The 21,825-nt window shown below is 44.4% G+C and overlaps 1 protein-coding gene across 1 annotated transcript in view; it reads left to right on the forward strand.

The window, feature by feature from the left end:
* The first annotated feature begins 469 nt into the window (after nucleotides 1-469).
* Nucleotides 470-21,825, forward strand: part of CEP41 (centrosomal protein 41) — a 41,333-nt gene continuing 19,977 nt past the window's right edge. The window contains exons 1-3 of the mRNA XM_044276730.1: nucleotides 470-583; nucleotides 13,619-13,682; nucleotides 17,987-18,034. Coding sequence (XP_044132665.1) covers nucleotides 551-583; nucleotides 13,619-13,682; nucleotides 17,987-18,034 — 145 coding nt within the window. The 5' untranslated portion in view covers nucleotides 470-550. The remainder of the gene's footprint in view (nucleotides 584-13,618; nucleotides 13,683-17,986; nucleotides 18,035-21,825) is intronic.

Here is a 21,825-nt window from a genome sequence, read left to right on the forward strand (position 1 = left end):
ACTATCGTGAAGGGGGCACATCTGGCATAACTATTGTGAAGGGGGCACATCTGGGCATGACTAATTTTTTTTAATTTTTTTTGTTAAACCATGAGATAATCCAGAAATTCGGAGCCTGGTGCTCTTGTCCAACACAGCACTGCCTTACAATATGGAATACCGAGGCAGAGGGTGTTCAGCGCAGCAGATTGTGCAGCCATTATATTTGTCCCCTAAGTACAAGAACTACCACTAGAAGCAGACAGGAGTGAATGCATGACTGGACTGCGGGAACTGGTTACCCCAGTATCGCCCTCAGCCCCCTACAGCCAGGCGGGAACGCGAGAACCAACAGCGGGGTGACCACAGCGTCCCTGTCGCCTAGCAACCACTGCGAACTGTCACTGGCCGCGGAGGACACGCCCCTCTGCACAGTAACTTCTCCTCTAATTAGTTCGCTTTCATCTTTTCGCCAATCACTGGAGCGGTTGTTGGAGGGCGGCCCGGCTGAGCGGCAGACAGGCGGCCGAGTCTCGGGTAGCTGTGCGCTTCTGTTTGAATAAAGAGCATCATGTCTGCGAGGAGGAATATCGGAGACCCGGAGGTGAGAGCGGAGAGGCGGCGTGCATGTCTGAGGGGGACACCCGCCGCTCCTCCGGGCACTTTGTGCTGGCATATGCAGGTTTCAGGGCAGATCCTTTACACCCATGGACGGCTTTTGTGTGATTTCACTGTAAAACTACAACTCCCACTATGTCCTTTGTGGGTATGGTAGTGGTCGTAGTTTGCACCATCTGGAAGCCAGAGGCTGGAGACCATGTAGGTTGTAATGATGGAGTGACTGTAATTAGGGTATGGGCACCTAGTTAGCAGATTTACAGGTATGTTGATGGTCATTGCGGGTACTTTTACTATTAGTGAAAAGGGCATGACAGATTCCCTTTAGGGGCTGTTTCACACGAGCGAGTCCATTGCGGGAATCCCGCTCCGGGAGTGAGCGCAATCCTCCATTCTGGACTTGCAGGAGCGGATGGCGTTATACTGATTTATAATGCTGTGTGCCTCTGGATGGCCTTACTTCTACAGAATCAGGCTACATTCACACGAACATTGTGCTTTGCGGGTCTGCAAAACATGGATACTGGCCCATGTGCGTTCCGTAGTTTGCGAACCGCACATGCCGCGGCTATCCTAGAAAATGCCTACTCTTGTCCGCAATTGCCGTGGGACCGCGGCACGGAGCAACGTGTGCTGTCCACATGTTTTGCGGCCTAATAGAAATGAACGGGTCCGCACCTGCTCCGCGAAATTGCGGAACGGATGCGGACTCATTCATACGGTAGTGTGAATGTAGCCTCATAGTGACATAAATCTGTCAGTATGATCCTGTAAAAATAAGGTCAAGCAGAGGCGCACAGCATTATAAATCGGTATAATGCCGTGAATTCCTGCAAGTCCAGAACAAAGGATCACGCTCACACACGGAGCACGATTCCCGCAATGGACTCACTTGTGTGAAACAGCCCTTAACGGGTCACTAAGATTTCAGAAAACTTTTGATATGTCTGTCTTATTGGGGTTGTCCAACTTCATATAGTTTTTTTTTTAAATAGCCTCCCACCCAGTAGGACCTGTCGATGGAGGCATACTTTCTTGCTTCCTGACACTCGGGTCCGCTGTCTTCACTGTGCCTCAGTCCTTGTATGGGAACTTCTGGCATGGGCAGGGTCATGTGCACCTCTGCAGGCAATGACTAACCAGAGCAGTGATCTGTCCCCAAGTGGCACCTCAATGCTGGGTCACATTCTGCTTGGGGACACGCACTTCTCCCACCAGGGATTGGCTACAGTGGCACATGGGACCCCATGCTGGAAGTGTACATACAGGGACTGAAGTGCTGTGAAGACAGTGGTGTAGACCCACAGATCCAGTACTGAGCGTTGTGAAGCTGGTAAGTATGCTTTCTTTGACAGGTCCCGCTGGGTGGGAGAAGGAAGGGTATGAAAAAATAATAATAATAATATTATTATTATTATTTATTAAACTGGACTACCACTTTAGGGCTCATGCACATGAACATATTTTTTGTCCGTGTCTGTTCAGTTTTATTTTTTGCTGCCCATATGCGGAATCATTCATTTCAGTGGGGCTGCATAAAAAACGGAAATTACTCCTTGTGCGTTCCGTATCTGTATGTCTGCAAGTCCGTTCCACCAGAAAAATGTCTCCCGGTTGAGGGCGGAGGTTTATCCCTCCCTCCAGGTTTAGGGTACGTTCACACTAGCGTTATTCTTTTCCGGTATTGAGTTCCGTCCTAGGGGCTCAATACCGGAAAAAAACTGATCAGTTTTATCCTAATGCATTCTGAATAGCGAGCAATCCGTTCAGGATTCATCAGTTCAGTCCCTCTTACGTTTTTTTGGACGGAGAAAATACCGCAGCATGCTACAGTTTTCTCTCCGGCCAAAAATACTGATCACTTGCCGGAATGCAAATGTATTAGTGCAGGATTCTGCATTAATTGTTCCGGCAAAACGGATCCGGCTTTTCGGTCTGCGCATGCCTTTAACGGATCCGTCTGACAAATGCCATCAGTTTGCGTCCGGATTGCCGGCGTTCTGCTGACGGAACTGCCTGCCGGAATCCTCTGCCGCAAGTGTGAAGGTACCCTTGGCTGCCCAGCTCCAGTGGTCTTAGTAGCATCTACGGCCATCTTACCCGGGAATACCCAGGTCCTAAACAGGATATATTTTATATCTTAGAAACTGGATTTATGGGGACGAGAGGAAAACATTGCCTTATCAGCAAGACAATGCAATTGGTGTGGAATAAGATCAAATCGATATTGGGTATATCCTATACCTTAAACTTCACTCCACTATGGCACAATATAAATCTTAGAGAATTCCAAGTAATGGAGGAAAGTAGTTTTTGGGAAAAGATTGGTATCGTGTTGGTTGATCATTGTTTCCTTGGGGCACATAAAAAGATGGAAGCAATAGGGAATAATATAGGGGACTCCCTTGGCAGGTTTAGACATTGTCAGCTTAAACATGCTTTTTTATGCACTAAGAACAAAAATGTATTTTGGGTTAAAGCGCATGATTTCACAGAATTTTGTTTATTAAGAATAAGTTTTCTATTGCACAGATATACAGAATAATTAGGGAAAATTTAAGAGTGAAGCAAAATGGAAACAAGAGCTAGGGATGAATAATACTATTATTTGGGAAATTATATATAAAAATGTTAAGGAATCCTCACTGTCCTGTAATCGTAGGTTAATTCAGTTTAATATACTTCATCTTTGCATCTGATCTGGTCCTGTCATTCAGTCTTTCTGGAGTAAGATATTTGAAGAACTTGGGAGAGGAACATCATACAATCCCACCTTGAATATTGTCTCTGCGGTGTTGGGTCTCCTTCCCCCATCTTTAGATTCTCAAACTCAAGGGGACCTACTATGGATGAAGGCCCTAATGTTAGCCAGAGTTATAATAGCTAGGAATTGGGGGGCGAATAGGCCCCCTGAGATAATAGAATGGGGTCATTTAACCAACAAGGTCAAAGAATATGAGAGACTTGCTATTCAAGGACTACGGCAGAAAAGTTTATGGGCAAAAACTTGGATGGATTGGGCATCATGGTGAGGTGTGTGTTTTATTGGCCTCTCCTCAGCATCCGAGACAGGTTGGGATTATTTTTTTCTCTTAGGTAGGGTAACCTGATTAGAGTTTTCCCTGGCTGAGATGTATTCTATTGTTTGTTTTTGTAATTGGAAAAATAAACTTTTAATAAAAATAAACTGGATTATCACTTTAGGGCTCATGCACACGAACGTATTTTTTGTACGTGTCTGTTCTGTTTTATTTTTTTTTGTTTGCTGCTCATATGTGGAACCTTTCACTTCAATAGGGCGGCATAAAAACGGAAATGACTGCAAGTCCGTTCCGCCAAAAAGTAGAACATGTCCTATTTTTGTCTATTTTGCTGCGGACGACCCCAAAAAAACGGATGTAACACGGACGTCACACAGATGTCATCTATATTTATTTATTTATTTATTTATTTATTCTTTCTTTCTTTCCCCCGGATCCGTATTTTGTGTGAATGTCCTGCCAGCCGACATATGCCTGAGACTGTGTAGCCTCTGGAGGGGCAGAGTGGGGGACATTATATACTTTACTGTATCTGCATGGTAAGATAGTCTCACCTCTTTATGGGGACAGGCATTGTCTAGGGAGGGCATTAGTCTTGCTAGGGAATTGCACATTACACTAAAGACAGCCATGCAGCTCTTATAGGTCACTGGAGATTAGGGGTTATTTTTAGATACTGTTTATGAAAAACCATTAATGGGGTTGTCCTGGATTTTGATATTAACGGCCTGTCCTCAGAATAGGGCCATCAATATCAGATTGGTTAGCATCCAGCACCTGAAATCCGCTGTTACCCTGTGAAGCTGGAAGGCTGGGCTCAGACCTGAGCGTTTTACAGCCCGTTCCTACGCGCTGTAAAACGCTCAACAGGCAAGAACCAATGATTCCCTATGGAAATGGTTCTCACCTGAGCGTTTTACAGCGCGTACGATCGCGCTGTAAAACGCCCGACGCCCCAAGAAGTACATGAGCTTCTTTGGGGCGTCTTGTCGCGCGTTCCCGCCCATAGATTTCAGCGGGAACGCGCGACAATGGGCATTCGCTTGTCTCTGTATGCGCGATTGCAAACGCCCGTACAATCGCGCATACAGAGCGCTCCATCGCGAGCGCTCAGGTCTGAACCCAGCGGAACTGCAGAGCTGTGTGCGTTGTGCAGTGGACTAGGGCTCAAACGATTACTCGATTGAATCGAGTAATTAGACACAAAAAAAAAATCATTGATGCAAATTATTTGCATCAAGGATTCGTTTGTGTCATGTGACCACGGAGCATGAGTGAAGTGCTCCTTGGTCACCCCCATCTGTAGGGGCTTATTCAGGGATATAAAAGGACCACACGTGGATATACAGTCAGTTTTTCTCGTGGTCCCATTTATTTGAATAATTAGATCTGGAGGGAAAATTGGAGCTGGATGGCGCTTGTTGAGATTTTGTCTTCATGGATCATTGGTCTGTGCAAGATATTGTACATGTGCACTGGTCCATTGACTTTAAGGCTGGGTTCACACCTGAGCGTTTTACAGCGCGTTCCTACGCTCAACAAGGAGAAACCATGAGCTTCTTTGGGGCGTCTTGTCGCGCGTTCCCGTACATAGACTTTTGGGAACGCGCGACAATGGGCGTTCGCTTGTCTCTGTATGCGCGATTGTAAACGCCGGTACAATCGCGCATACAGAGCGCTCCATCGCGAACGCTCAGGTGTGAACCCAGCCTTAGGGTGCCTGCACAACGATTTTGTGTGGGGAAAAAACACAGATTTAGTCCTCATGCACAGGAACGTATCTTATTTCCGTTCCGTTTTTTTTTTTGTTTTTTTTGCGGATAGGATATGTGCTGTCCGCATCCGTATGTCCATTCCGTAGCCCTGCAAAAAAAGATACAAAATGGACAAGGACATGTTCTGACATTGTTGCAATGAATCCGCAAAAAAAAACCAGATGTAATAGGATGCCAAACGGACGTCATCCATATTTTTTGCGGACCGCAAAACACATACGATTGCGTGAATGTATCCTAAGGCTTTATGCACACGACCGTATTTTGTTTCTGTGTCCGATACGTTTTTTTTTTTGCGGATAGGATGCGGACCCATTCATTTCAATGGATAGTGTGCTGTCCGCATCACTATGTCCGTTCCGTTGCGCCGCAAAAAAAATTGTGCATGTCCTATTTTTTTTCTAGTTTGCGGACAAGGATAGGTATTATTACAATGGATCCGCAAAAAAAACTAATACGCCCAAAAAAAAGGATGCCATACGGAACGTCATCCTTTTTTTTTGCGGATCTGCAATTTGCAGAACGCAAAACACATACAGTCGTGTGCATGTAGCCTAATACAGTACCAGCAGATAAATCTCATGTACACTTTGCTTTTTTTCTTCAGTGTGGCAATTGACCTATTGTGGGGGTTTTAAAATCTGCAGCATATTGTTTCTCTTTTGCGGATTTCACCCTTTTCAATGACATCTGCAGAAATCCCGCACCAAAATCCACATAAAGGCCTCATGCACACGACTGTTGTGTGCATCCGCATCCATTCCGTCATTTTTCACAGTTTAGCGGAGGTCCCATTCATTTCTATGGAGCTGTGAAACAAAACTGATAGTCCTCAGTTTTTTTGTCCGTGTCCGTGATCCATGATTCCAGTCCGTCAAAAAAAATATAACCTGTCCTATTCTTGTCAGTGGAAAACTGAGGACAGACCCATTCAAGTCAATGGGTCCGTCAAAAAAAACGGATGCACAATTGGTATGTCATCCGTGTCCGTTTATTTTTTTCTACAAGACCTTGGTGCAATAAAATTGACCTGTTATCTTCAGTACAGTTACAACGATACCACACTTGTATAATTTTTCTTGCATTTTAATACTGAAAAAAAAATGAAAACCTTTTGAGGGAAAAAAAAAATTTATAACCATATTCTGACCCCTATAACTTTTTTGTAGTTATGTGTACAGGGCTGTCTGAGGACTCATTTTTTGCACAACGATCTGCTCTTTTCAGTAATACCAATTTGAAGTGTGTGCGACTTTTTGATCACTTTTTCTAAAAAAAATTATTGGGTAGTTGAAGTCACAAAAAATGGCAAATTGGCTGTTTTTATATTTTTTTCCCGTTATGCCGTATGCCAATAATATTGTTATATTTTAATTGTATGGGCATTTTCGCACTCGGCGATACCCATGATGTTTTTAAAAAATTTTATTGGTTAAGTATTTTTAAATCGCCCCGATTTAAACTTTTAGGTTTAATTTTTTTTTTTTTTATATATGTAAAAACTTTTTTTTTTAAGTCACCTTGGGTGACAATAACTGGCAATCATTAGATTGCCCATTGTGTTCATTGATGGCTATATATAGTCATCATTGAACACTTCATTTGCACTATACCAATACAATGCTGCCACCTAGTGGCCTGTATTGGTATGTTCTTAAAATAAGCTCTGAAGCCTGCTTAACCCCTTAAGGACCGAGGACGTACCGGTACGCCCTATTTCCCGAGTCCTTAAGGACCGAGGACGTACCGGTACGTCCTGACTTAAAATCTGAATTCCGGCGCCGCGGGGGTTAATCGAAACGGGATTTCGGCTGAAATCATTCAGCCGGCATCCCGTAACAACGCAGGGGGGGGTCATTGGACCCCCCCGTATCGGCGATCGCAGAAAACCGCAGGTCAATTCAGACCTGCGGTTTTCTGCGTTTCCGGTCCATTCGGGTGTCCTGTGACCCGATGAACCGGAAAAAGACTGCGATCGGTGGCGTAATTTTACACCACCAATCGCAGTCCGAGGATTTGCAGAGGCGGAGCTGGCCCTGGTGCTGAACGCCGCTGTCCAGGGTGCTGATTGGTGCAGGGGAGAGAGGCGCGAGATTCAAACTTCCTGCGCTCCTCTCTCCCCTCCTCTTCCTGTCCAGCACCCTGACAGTGCAGCATCGTCCAGCACCAGCTCCTGTGTCCCCCTAAATCGGCATCCATCACCCTCCTGCACCCATCGCCACCCAGGTAGGTTAGGGTCAGTGAGGGAGAGGCACCTTTAGGCAGGGATAGAAGGGAAAAGTTAGAAAAAAAAAAAAAAAAAAAAGCACATTTATTCCAAACTTTTTTTTTTTCAACTTTCAGACCCCAGACCCCCCCTGCCACTTGCCCCCAGCCCCCCCCCCCCCCCACCCACCAACCCCCTTCCCCCACCACCAGACCCTTCCCCCACCACCACTTTTTTTTTTTTTCTGCGTGCGCTGACTGGCCGGCACTTTTTAGCGTCCGTCCACTGTTAGCGCATCGCCCGCCCCACCACCCCACCGACCGCTGATCAGCGTTGAACCGCTGATCAGCAAGTTTGAACTTTTTTTTTTTTTTCCTAACACTTGCCCATTTTTTTTGCCTGGACTTTTTAGTACGTGAACACCCGTGCCCCCACACACACGCACATAGAATAAAGGTTTACACGCACATACACACGCACACACACACACACACCCATGGCTCGCCGGGTGTTCTCGGCCGAGGAGGCATATGCCCAGATTGCCTCCGACTCTGAGAGCCCCAGTGAGGATGAGGATGACCCCACGTTCCTTTTGTCATCCGCATCCTCCTCATCATCATCGGATGACGATGAGCCACCAAGGCAGCGGAGACGCCGCCAGGCGGAGCCAGGGGCCACACATGCTAGGGATCCTGTGGCCCACCCTAGTACGAGCCGCCCTGGGGTTCGTACTGGTTTCCCGGCCCACCAAATAAGTTCACCGGAGCCCCCTGCCGATGAACTTAGCTGGTGTCCCCCAGTGGACTTTGAGCCTGAGATTCCGGATTTCGCTGGCAATCCTGGAATCCAGATTCCCACAGTGGGGTTTACTGAAATAGACTTTTTTAGTTTTTTTTTCAGTAACCCACTGGTGAATTTGATGGTGGAGCAGACGAATCTGTACGCCCAACAGTTCGTCGCTCAAAACCCAGGCTCAGTTTTGGCTAGACCCGGTGGCTGGACGCCGGTCAGTGCAGCCGAGATGAGGACATTTTGGGGCCTCGTGCTGCATATGGGTCTAGTCCAAAAACCCAGTGTCAGGCAATACTGGAGTGGGGACGTCCTGTACCAGACCCCACTGTACAGTATGGTCATGACACGTCACCGGTTTGAGGCCATCCGGAAATGTCTGCATTATTCCGATAATGCAGCATGTCCACCCCGAGGTGATCCTGCCTATGACCGGCTGTACAAGATACGGCCGGTCATCGATCACTTTGGGGCCACATTTCAGCAGGCCTACGTACCTGGAAGGGAGGTCGCGGTTGATGAGTCTCTCGTTGCGTTCAAGGGGAGACTCAGTTTCCGCCAATACATTCCCACAAAGCGGGCGAGGTATGGCGTGAAGCTATACAAAATTTGTGAGAGTACCTCAGGGTACACTTACAAATTTCGTGTGTACGAGGGGCAAGATTCCCGGATTCAACCACCAGAATGTCCCCCCACTCTGGGTGTTACCGGGAAACTCGTGTGGGACCTTATGTACCCACTGCTGGATAAGGGTTACCACTTGTACGTGGACAACTTTTATACCAGCATTCCCTTGTTCAGGTCCCTTGCCGCCAGATCCACGTTCGCTTGTGGGACCGTGCGGAAAAATCAACGCGGCCTCCCTGCCTACCCCCTCCAGGTACCTATCCCCAGGGGTGAGACCCGTGCACTTACCAGTGGAAACCTGTTGCTGGTCAGGTATAAGGACAAGAGGGATGTCCTTATGCTGTCCACAATCCACGGTAACGGCACCACCCCAGTCCCTGTGCGAGGTACCGCGGCAACGGTCCTCAAGCCCGATTGTATCGTCGACTACAATCGGTATATGGGAGGAGTTGATCTCTCTGATCAAGTCCTCACGCCATATAACGCCATGCGCAAAACCCGGGCATGGTACAAAAAAGTTGCGGTCTACATGGTGCAGGTTGCCATGTACAACTCTTTTGTACTATCCCGAAGCGCTGGCAGCACAGGGACATTCCTCCAATTCTATGAGGCAGTCCTCAAAGACCTGATCTTTTCGGACCGGGAAAGAGCAGGCCGGAGTACCTCGGGAACTGGAGGCGCCCGGATCGTCCCTGGCCAACACTTTCCAGGTGTGGTCCCCCATACTGGAAAGAAGGGACGAACCCAAAAAAAGTGCAGAGTGTGTCACAAGAGGGGGATACGGAAGGACACCACAACTCAATGTGACACGTGCCCCGATCATCCGGGCCTCTGCATTATCGATTGCTTCAGGGAGTATCACACTTCCATGGAGTACTAAATTTTTATAATCCCCAACAGTTCACTAGAGAACATAAAACACTATGGCTCTCAGACTTTGGAGACACGAAAACAATTTTTCTTTCCCCAAAAAATATTAGTTTTAGTGCAGGCATCCTCAAACTGCGGCCCTCCAGATGTTGTAAAACTATAACTCCCAGCATGCCCAGACAACCTACAGCCATCATCAGGGCATGGTGGGAATTGTAGTTTTACAACATCTGGAGGGCCGCAGTTTTAGGATGCCTGCTTAGTGTCTCCAAAGTCTGAGAGCCATACATATTGGGCATCGTCGCGTGCGTAAAAGTCGTCGCTATAAAAATAACTTTTTACCAAACGCCTCGGATGAACGGTGTTAAAAATATAAAATAAAAACGGTGCCAAAACACCTATTTTTGGGCAAAATTTAAATTTAAATCCATTTTGCCGATAATAAAGCAAGGGTTAACAGCCAAACAAAACTAAACATTTATTGCCCCAATTCTGTAGTTTGCAGAAACACCCCATATGTGGTCGTAAATGGCTATATAGCCGCACGGCAGGGCATGGAACGAAGGGAACTCCATACGGTTTCTGGAAGGCAGATTTTGATGGACAGTTTTTTTTTTTTACACCATGTCCCATTAGAAGCCCCCCCTGATGTAGCCTAGACTAGAAACTCCAAAAAAGTGACCCCATCTAAGAAACTACACCCCTCAAGGTATTCAAAAATTACTTTACAAACTATGTTAACCCTTTAGGTGTTCCACAAAACTAAATAGCGAATGTAGAAACAATTTTAGAATTAAATTTTTTTGTTACATTGCCTCAAAAAAGAGTAATATAGAGCAACCAAAAATCTAATTTACCCCAAAAATTGTCCCAAAACAACAACCACCTTATCCCGTAGTTTCCTAGATGGGGTCACTTTTATGGAGTTTCTACTCTAGGGGTGCATCAGGGGGCTTGAAAGGGTACATGGTGTAAATAAACCAGTCCAGCAAAATCTGCCTTCCAAAAACCGTATGGCGTTCCCCTTCTTCTATGTCCTTCCGTTTAGCCAAACAGTAGTTTACGACCACATTTGGGGTGTTTTTGCAAACTACAGAATCAGGGCAACCCATTTTGAGTTTTGTTTGGCAGTTAACCCTTGTTTTACTCCTGGAAAAAACTGATTATATTGGAAAATTTTCCAAAAAATAGAAATTTCTAAATTGTTTCTCCATCTGCCATTAACTCTTGTGGAACAGCTAAAGGGTTAACAAAGTTTGTAAACCCAGTTTTGAATACCTTGAGGGGTGTACTTTCTTAGATGGAGTCACTTTTTTGAAATTTCTATTCTAGGGGTGCAACAGGGGGCTTCAAATGGGACATGGTATAAACAAAACCAGTCCTGCAAAATCTGCCTTCCAAAACTCATATGGTGTTCCCCTCCTTCTATGTGCTACCGTTCGGCCAAACAGTAGTTTACGACCACATATGGGGTGTTTTTGCAAACTACAGAATCAGGGCAACCCATTTTGAGTGTTGTTTGGCAGTTAACCCTTGTTTTACTCCTGGAAAAAATTGATTATATTGGAAAATTTTCCAAAAAATTGAAATTTCTAAATTGTTTCTCCATCTGCCATTAACTCTTGTGGAACACCTAAAGGGTTAACAAAGTTTGTAAACCCAGTTTTGAATACCTTGAGGGGTGTACTTTCTTAGATGGAGTCACTTTTTTGAAATTTCTATTCTAGGGGTGCAACAGGGGGCTTCAAATGGGACATGGTATAAACAAAACCAGTCCTGCAAAATCTGCCTTCCAAAACCCATATGGTGTTCCCCTCCTTCTATGTGCTACCATTCGGCCAAACAGTAGTTTACGACCACATATGGGGTGTTTCTGCAAACTACAGAATCAGGGCAACCCATTTTGAGTGTTGTTTGGCAGTTAACCCTTGTTTTACTCCTGGAAAAAATTGATTATATTGGAAAATTTTCAAAAAAATAGAAATTTCAAAATTGTTTCTCCATCTGCCATCAACTCTTGTGGAAGACCTAAAGGGTTAATAAAGTTTGAAAAAACAGTTTTGAATACCTTGAGGGGTGTAGTTTCTAGAATGGGGTCATTTTTGGGAGGTTTCTATTATCTAAGCCTCACAATATGACTGCAAACCTGAACTGGTCCATAAAAAGTGGGATTTTGAAGATTTCTCAAAAATTTCAAAATTTGCTTCTAAACTTCTAAGCCTTGTAACATCCCCAAAAAATAAAATATCATTCCCAAAATGCTACAAACATGAAGTAGACATATGGGGAATGTAAAGTCATCACAATTTTTGGGGGTATTACTATGTATTACAGAAGTAGAGAAACTGAAACTTTGAAATTTGCTAATTTTTCAAAATTTTTGGTAAAAAATGTATTTTTTTATGCAAAAAAATTAACTTTTTTGACCCAATTTTAGCAGTGTCATGAAGTACAATATGTGACGAAAAAACAATCTCAGAACGGCCTGGGTAAGTCGAAGCGTTTTAAAGTTATGAGCACTTAAAGTGACACTGGTCAGGTTTGCAAAAAATGGCCTGGTCCTGAAGGTGAAAATGAGCCTGGTCCTTAAGGGGTTAAAGGGAACCTGTCACCTGGATTTTGGGAATAGAGCTGAGGACATGGGTTGCTAGATGGCCGCTAGCACATCTGCAATACCCAGTCCCCATAGCTCTGTGTGCTTTTATTGTGTAAAAAAAACAATTTGATACATATGCAAATTAACTTTAGATGAGTCCTGTCCCTGACTCATCTCACATACAGGACTCATCTCAAGTTAATTTGCATATGTATCAAATCGTTTTTTTTACACAATAAAAGCACACAGAGCTATGGGGACTGGGTATTGCAGATGTGCTAGCGGCCATCTAGCAACCCATGTCCTCAGCTCTATTTCCAAAATCCAGGTGACAGGTTCCCTTTAAGGGCTTCGGGCTATTTCATAGAAGTAACAGGTTCCCTGATCTCAGCCGGGGAACGCTGTTGCGTAAGCGTGCGACTTCCGCTTCCAGACTGATCAGATGCCGTGGTCACATTTAAAGGGATTAGAGAATGGTAGGGTATTGGTTGAGGCGAGTATCACTTCTTTAATGTTTTTAACCAACTCTGACCCCACTGCCACCAATTTGTATTCTGCTGGAAAACCTCTTTAAAGGCTATGTACACCTTTGGAGGAAATTTTTGTTTATGATTGTATTTTACTCATTTTTGGCTAAAAATCACTTTTTCAATTGGCCTTTATTAAAAATATTGAGCCGTTTTGTCACAACTGTTATTCTAGCTGTGTAACTGGTACTTTCACTTTGACAAGAGGTCATGAACACTTTTTTAAGCCACATGCTTATCAGTAAGATGAGAACTGAGCTATGAGTGTTTATAATGTCAGAGATGAGAGATAAGGAGCCTGTCATCTCCCCAACTGACGGAAAAGAGAGAAAATCCAAAAGGCTGCTAATGGAGCATCTCAGCTCTGTACAGAAAAAAGGGCTCAATAATTCTAATACAGACCAATTGAAAAAAAAATTTTAAGCTCAAAATGAGTACAATGCAATAATTAAAAGAAATGCCCCCAAAGGTGTACATAGTCTTTTAAATCTCCTTTACCCATATTACTCGGCAGTAACTGGTATTGACTTTTAAATAGTATAAAATGTACTTTCTGCATTGTAAGTTCATTGTAAATACTTTTATTTCAGATTCTGAAGAAAAGAATCCCTCAGAATCCAAAGTACCAGCATGTGAAGACAAGGCTTAATACAGGTCAGTATACTCTACTAATATGGGGTTTGGAATTTAGGGTTTTATGTAAGATGACACCTTTTGGTTATAAAGTCTAGATCGGTGGCTTTTTGCCTTTAAATAAAACATCAATCCCTTTAATTCCGCAGTATGTGGCTGCCCAGTAAGGCTCCATTCAGACGTCCGCAAATGGGTCCGCATCCGTTCCGCAATATCGGGAACGTGTGCGGACCCATTTATTCTCAATGGGGCAGAACAGGATACGGAGAGCACACTATGTGCTCTCCGCATCCGCGTTTCCGGAGCGCTGCCCCAAACTTCCGGGACGCGGCTCCACAAAAAATAGAACATGTTCTATGGGGGGGTGCCGGCCGGGTGTATTGCGGATCCGCGATTTGTGGATCCGCAATACACCACGGATGTGTGAATGGACCCTAAATGACTTGAAGCAGTAAAGCTGGCGATACGCTCGGCTAGCTACCACCCTACATCTTTACATAGACATGCACGTGAGACTGGGCAGTGTTCATGTGCCGAGAATGGAGTAAAGCTGGCCATACACCGGAGATGGCCAATCATCTAATGTGTATGAAGGTCTCCCGATTCTTTCCTGGCAGCATGTCCAGGGAAACAAGGATCAGGTATGTGGGATTTCAATGCCAGATCCTTTTGTTAGTGGGGAGAGTAGCTCCATTAATTTCTATGGAGTGACGGAGATATAGGACAGCACTCTGCTATCATATTGCAAGACTGACTGTCAAAAAGCAATGAACAGTCTTGGAGAGTAATTCTCAACACCAAGAGATGAGCCAGACAGGGCTGATGTGGGCAAAAATGTTAATGTCATGATTAAATGTAAAAAATAAATGAAAATTAAAATCAGACATCATATAGTACATGATAATCTATTGCTAACAAAGCTGGAACCTCACATGGGTCCAGAGATACAGTATCTCCCTTCATTGCTCCAGTTGCTGTGCCATTTCAAGCTGGCAGTTAAGGGGGTGTCCTTTCTGCTGCAGCTCTCTCCCTGTCACAGCTCTGGGGGTGTCCTTTTTCTGGTTAAGCTTACTCCCTCTAACTGTCGCACTGTCTGGCCAAAAGGCCTGACAGTGACTGAACGGAAGGCATACTGATGCAAACTGAACGGATTTCTATCCATCCAGAATGCAGGGGGATATGCCTGATCAGTTCTTTTCCGGCATAGAGCCCCTTTGACGGAACAGAATAACGCAAGTGTGAAAGTACATGCAGTGATTGGAGTTGCCTGCATTAGACGTCTTCTGCGTTGGACAACAAACAAGCGTTACTTAGGCATCGAGCAGGGGAAGAATTTTGGCTTTGTCTGAATTGACTGCTGATGACGTTCGGTTACTAGAGTGTTTCCCCAAACAGACCATTGAAGAGGATACGCCTGAGTGAAGAAGAAAGGCGCTCTTCTCTCCTTATCTCAGCTCGTCTTACAGTCCAGAGCCTTCACAGATCCCAAAACCCTTCAGCTCCATTTATGAAACACTTGTTCTCGTCTTCAATCTCTAGTCGTGACGTCACTGGGCCTGCGGTAAACAGTGAGAGGGCCGCGTGGCTGCCTTCTCAAACAGCTGATCGGCAGGGGTCCCGGGTGTCGGACCCCCTCCGATCAGATGCTGATGATTTATCCAGAGGATAGATCATCAGTTTAAACAAACTGCAGAACCCCTTTTAAGATGTGTTTAGGCAAGTGGCATTTATCATGTAGACAAAGTTAATACAAGGCACTTACTAATGTATTGTGATTGTCCATATTGGTTCCTTTGCTGACTAGATTCATTTTACCATCACATTATACACTGCTTGTTTCCATGGTTACGACCACCCTGTAATCCATCAGCGGTGGCTATGTTTACACACCATAGGAAAAAGAATCTGCCTCTCTGGTGACCAGGCCCATTGGAGTGCACTTAGGCTGGTGCATTAAATTTATTTTTTTATATATATTGTGCAAGCATGACCACCACTAATGGATTGCAGGGTGGTCGTAACCATGGAAACGAGCAGTGTATAATGTGATGTGTAAATGAATCCAGCCAGCAAAGGAAGCAATATGGATAATAACAATACATTAGTCAGTGTCTTGTATTAACTTTCTCTACATGATAAAAGCCACGTGCTGAGGTGACAAAACCCTTTAAGGATTTACATTGATCGGTAGGAGTTAGACCCACCTCATCAGCATATGCTGTAACTTTAGATGAGGGTTAAGAAAAATAGTGCATATTAAACTATACCTGCAGAATAAAGTTTTCTCCAACATGTAAATTGCCTGTATCATTAAAAAGGATATTATCATCTTGAAGAGCCTCGATCAGCATAAACAAGACATATCACCTGCTAGGGTTGATCATGAAGATTACAACGATCTATTTCTTTTCTCTGTAGCTGTCAGGTTTGCTGAGTTATGTGGACTTTTATCTTTATTCAGATTAGGCAGTTGGAGCACCAATGGGCGGACTGTAGTGCTTTGAGCACCGCTACAGCTGCGCCTCTAGTGCTCACTACACTCCCCTTTGATTGACAGTGCTAGACATCATGTCTAACACAGTCTTCTGGCGCCTGCGCTGTCGTGCACAAACTGTCATGCCCAAAGGTGTTGATGATGTAATTTCACCCGCAAGCATTCCTCCTCTGCCACTAAAGCCACGGGCGCCTCTATTTCCAGATGGAATTATGTCATGAGTGCCTGCGCACAGAATTTGTGTTGCTCAGCAAGCGGAAGCAGATGGAGAGCACAGGACTCAAGTTTGTGCACAACATCACAGGTGCCAGAAGACATCGCTAGATGTGATGTCTAGCACCGTCAATCGAAGGGGAAGGAGAGTTTAGTAAGCACTAGCGGCTTAGCTGTAGCAGTGCTTGAAGTGCTACAGCCCGCCCATTGGTGCTCCAACTTCCTACTTTGAATAAAGATAAAGAGAAAATAATTATATTGTTTTAATCAGCATGATCAACTCTACCAGGTGATATGCCTGGTTTAATAGGGGTGATCATGCTGACAGAGGCTCCTTTAAAGTATACCTGTACTTTGAAAAAAAGCGTTTGATATCTCATAGTAACATATCAAAGCTGTTGATCAGTGGGGGTCTGAAAGACCCCACGTCACTAGAACATGAAGGAAGGAACACTCATATCACTCTCCCTCACTGCAGGAGATGGGCTCAATAGAAAGTCTATGGGCCTGTCGCAATTCTGTTTCCTGCATGGAGGAGGGAGAGCACTCGGGGAGATCCCCTCTCTCCTCGTTCTAGCAATTGGTGGGGGACTCAGCACTTGGATACTCACCGATCAAGACCTTTGCTGTGCCGCTATGACATAATAAGTTACAAGGACACTTTAATCATTTATGGAACAGGATAGGTTATAAAAACCTACCTTAGACCATGGGTCAATAGCCTCCAGCACTCCAGCTTTTGTAAAACTACAACTCCCAGCATGCTCTATTGACTTCTGTGGGAGTTAAGAGAACAGCTAAGCAAGTGTGCATGCTGAGAGTTGTAGTTTTACAACAGCTGGAGTGCCGAAGGCTGCTGACCCCTGTCTTAGACCCTCATTAGCTGATTTGTTGCCTGCACATTTTCCATAGAGTGTAATGGAGCGATGACAGGTTACGTGCCTTTTCTCCCAATAGGTGAGGCTCTTCCTAGACCATTGATATGACGTCCATCCACATGGTCTATGTGCAGCTCAGTCCCATATAAATGAATGAACCTGGGCTGCAATACCAAGCACAGCTGCCATTCAATGTAATATTAATCTCCTAATTGCCTTTTATGGGGCAACTAAACTGTCTAAAACGGGCATGCTCAACCTGCGGCCCTCCAGCTGTTGTAAAACTACAACTCCCGCAATGCCCTGCTGTTGGCTGTTCAGGCATGCTGGGAGTTGTAGTTTTGCAACAGCTGGAGGGCCGCAGGTTGAGCAGGCCTGGTCTAGAAGATATGCTGCTCATAGCGACAAATCACAGTGCAGCTTTCATTTTACCAGAGCAGTGTATGAAATCAAAGCTGATCTCTGATTGGTTGCCATGTGCAACATGGACAGTTTTTCTTCTGTACAGTTTTAATAAATGAGGCCCATTAAGTGTTATATAGTGCGGTTTCTGCCTTCTATGTTTTAGGCTGGCATGTTTTAAGAAGGCAGAATTTTTCCATTAAGCTGAGAATGTGTCACAATGAGAAAATAGAAGTGACCTCATGGTGCTGTGACCTCATCGCTTGTGATAATCAGCTGCTTTACCAGGACAGCTTATTTTGAGGTGAAATTTAAAAGTGCCATGTCTCTCCTTCCAGGTAGCAGCATGACCAAGTATTTGGAACGGATTGAAGAGATTAAGAGAAGTAAGTAACAAGGAAAACAGTCATTTGTGTTACTAGTTGGAAGGAAGTGTCATTGCTTCCTAACAACGAGGTAGGTTGGCGTGCGGAGCGCAATATGCATTCTGGATATCCACTTGTTATAATGGAGACATTTTTAAGGCCTCATTTACACAAAACTGTCAAAAACGTCCTTGCTGCCCATAGCAACCAGAGCTATGCATCCATTTTGTATGCTGCTCAGGTAAAATGAAATGTGCTGTGATTGGTTGCCATAGAGAACAGGGACAGTTTTGACAAATGAGACCTATAATATGTATGTTTAGCTTGCTCCTTAGAGGGGTTGACCACTTTCTGGCTACTTTTGACCAATGTGCATGTAAGATGACTATATGACACTATGAATACAACCTTTTGTTTGCTAAGTGCTGTTTTAAAAATTTTTTTTTTTTTTTGATATTTCATAATTTCATAAGTCATGTCCCCTTTTTTGAGCAAATACTCTGTGCTGTCCACACAGGAGACCTGTCCATAAGATGGCTGCTGATGGAGGGTCATGTGACCAGGCAAAAATAACTTCAGACACATTACTCTGCCTTCTCCACTCTAATACACAGCATCTGCACATGCAATGTTGAGAGTTTAGTGCAGGTGTTACTGTATTACTGTATTTTAATGGAGGAGGATGACTAATGTGTCTGGTCACATGACCCTCCATCAGCGGCCATTTTATGGACAGGACCTCTGTGTGGACGTCACAAAAGACTTGGCCAACAAGGGGGCATACCTTATGAAATAGTGCAAAATGTCAACAAAGACTATGGAGGTCATTTATCAAACTGGTGTAAACTAGAACTGGCTTAGTTGCCGATGGCAACCAATCAGATTCCACCTTTTAATTTTGGACCGCTCCTTTTGGAAAATGAAAGGTGGAATCTGATTGGCTGCTATGGGCTACTAAGCCAGTTCTACTTCCCTGTATTAGTAAATTCCCTATTGTCCTCTTACATACACATTGGTCAACAGTACCCAGAAAGTGGCCAACCCCTTTAATATCTGATTAGTAGACCGTGAAACATAAGTGGGTGAGGTTCTGATTCGGGCATGGCACCTGATATCACCTCATTCACCATTATTTGATGAAATAAGTTTATAAAATTTGAGTTATGAAGCCATGACGTTTCATTAGCCCAATAAACCAGTACAATACTTGTGGAAGCCATCTCCACTTACCTGGCTGTATTCTTCTCACTGGAGCAGCCACACAAATGCGGTTTTGTTGGCGTCCAGAATTGAATTCCCTGCTGCTCATCAGATTTCTTTGGATTTTTATCCTGTGGTTGAGAAGAGTCTGGAGCACACACAGATCTTCTCTGTTCCATGTGCTGTATAATATACACCTTCTGGGGTGACTAGAATAGGCACTTTTGTACCCCCTGGTAAGGCTGCCTCCTATCTCTGTGAAATCGGAGCCATTGTACAGTAATCCTGTCTAATGAGAACAATTGAGAGAATATGATGGCTAAAAGTATACAAATCTGATAAAAGCCAGCACAATGGCGAGGACTGTCTCTGGGCATGGCATAATGAGGGAATGTGGGGCGAGATGGACCATTCCTGACAGCTTCACAGACCTGCAGAGTCAGCTTAGCATCCGGACCAGATCCTACACACCTGGATATTAAAAGCGGTCATCTATAATGTCACAAAGCTCTGATGAAGCTTCTGGTGCGACAGAACCAGGTAATAGTTCTCTCATCCAGTCTCTAACAAGCCTCTATACCATTACTATGCGGGTTACCTAGTATGTTATGTCTGTGTGTAGATTTGTCTCAAGGCTGGCCATAGAGAAGCTAGCATCTCACAAAATGGAAGAGCTATGTAGCTGGTATGTGTCTTTGTATATGTCCAGTTTATTGGATCAGTGTGCTGTTTAATGGTGAAACAGACTAAACATTTTGGTTGTAGATGTTGAATTCTACATCAAAATCCCATTCTTCACATTCTTATGACCACTTCCTACTTTTGACGTCGGCAGCACATCGCTAATGAAGAAAGTCACGTGTGGTGAGCTGGGTTGGTGGGTATATAAAGTGTAGCAAGCTGGCTTGGTGGGTATAGAAGGTGCGGTGAGCTGGCTTGGTGGGTATAGAAGGTGCGGTGAGCTGGCTTGGTGGGTATAGAAGGTGTTGATAGGTTGTCTGCACACATATCGCTTGTTGCTGTCATGGGTAAAAGGGGCGAGTTATCAGAGGTGCGAATAGGATGATTATTGTCTTCCGGTCCAAGAGTGGCAGTATTTCTGAAACTGTGCAGTTTGTGAACTGTTCACGTGCTGAAAGTGTATTGTGAGTGGACAAATGGCAGCATTGTGAATAAGCGTTGTGGAAACCACGGAGCACCATGTGCCATTGATGTGAGAGATGAACATTGGCTATGAAGGTGTATGAGGGCGGACTGACACACTACAGAGGAGCAGCTTACCACCAGAATGAACCAGAGAGAGGGCTACCAGTCTAAAACAGATCAGTGAACCCTACTACATATGGGGCTCCGAAGCAGACTATGGTCACTGCACCTCTGCTAACAAAGTTGCATCAGCAAAAAAAAGCTTTAATTTTCGTGGCAGTATCGGAATTGGATCTTCACTGACAAAGGGTTTTTTTTTTTTTTTTTTTGTTTTTTCTGCTTCATCAAACTAATGCATAAAATAAACTCCAGCTCCAAAAGTAATGCAATTGTAGTTTATTTGATAATTGCTGCGGCTGCAATAGTGGCGTTTTGGCCGTGTGGCCTACTTCAGTCTAATGCCTCTTACAGAAGAAAGGAAAAGGATGTGGTGAGTACAAGCGCTGTGGGAGAACAGCAGATCACACTGCATGGTAGGTAAAGTGCTCTTGTTCTCTGACAGCGCTTGTAGTTTTCTTTATTTTCATGACTATGAAAATTGTAGATTCACACTGAAGGCATCAAAACTATGAATTAACACATGTGGAATTATATACATAACAAAAAAGTGTGAAACAACTGAAAATATGTCATATTCTAGGTTCTTCAAAGTAGCCACCTTTTGCTTTGATTACTGCTTTGCACACTCTTGTCATTCTCTTGATGAGCTTCCAGAGGTAGTCATCTGAAATGGCTTTCACTTCACAGGTGTGCCCTGTCAGGTTTAATAAGTGGGATTTCTTGCCTTATAAATGGGGTTGGGACCATCAGTTGCATTGTGGAGAAGTCGGGTGGATACACAGCTGATAGTCCTACTGAATAGTTAGACTGTTAGCTGCTTTTTTCTTGCCATAATACAAAGTCTAAGTAAAGAAAAACGAGTGGCCATCATTACTTTAAGAAATGAAGGTCAGTCAGTCCGAAAAATTGGGAAAACTTTGAAAGTGTCCCTAAGTGCAGTCACAAAAACCATCAAGCGCTACAAAGAAACTGGCTCACATGCGGACCGCCCCAGGAAAGGAAGACCAAGAGTCACCTCTGCTGCGGAGGATAAGTTCATCCGAGTCACCAGCCTCAGAAATCGCAGGTTAACAGCAGCTCAGATTAGAGACCAGGTCAATGCCACACAGAGTTCTAGCAGCAGACACATCTCTAGAACAACTGTTAAGAGGAGACTGTGAATCAGGCCTTCATGGTAGAATATCTGCTAGGAAACCACTGCTAAGGACAGGCAACAAGCAGAAGAGACTTTTGTTTGGGCTAAAGAACACAAGGAATGGACATTAGACCAGTGGAAATCTGTGCTTTGGTCTGATGAGTCCAAATTTGAGATCTTTGGTTCTAACCACCGTGTCTTTGTGCGACGC

The sequence above is a fragment of the Bufo gargarizans genome, chromosome 2 (genome assembly GCF_014858855.1).
Source record: "Bufo gargarizans isolate SCDJY-AF-19 chromosome 2, ASM1485885v1, whole genome shotgun sequence".
NCBI classification, from domain to species: Eukaryota; Metazoa; Chordata; class Amphibia; order Anura; family Bufonidae; genus Bufo; species Bufo gargarizans.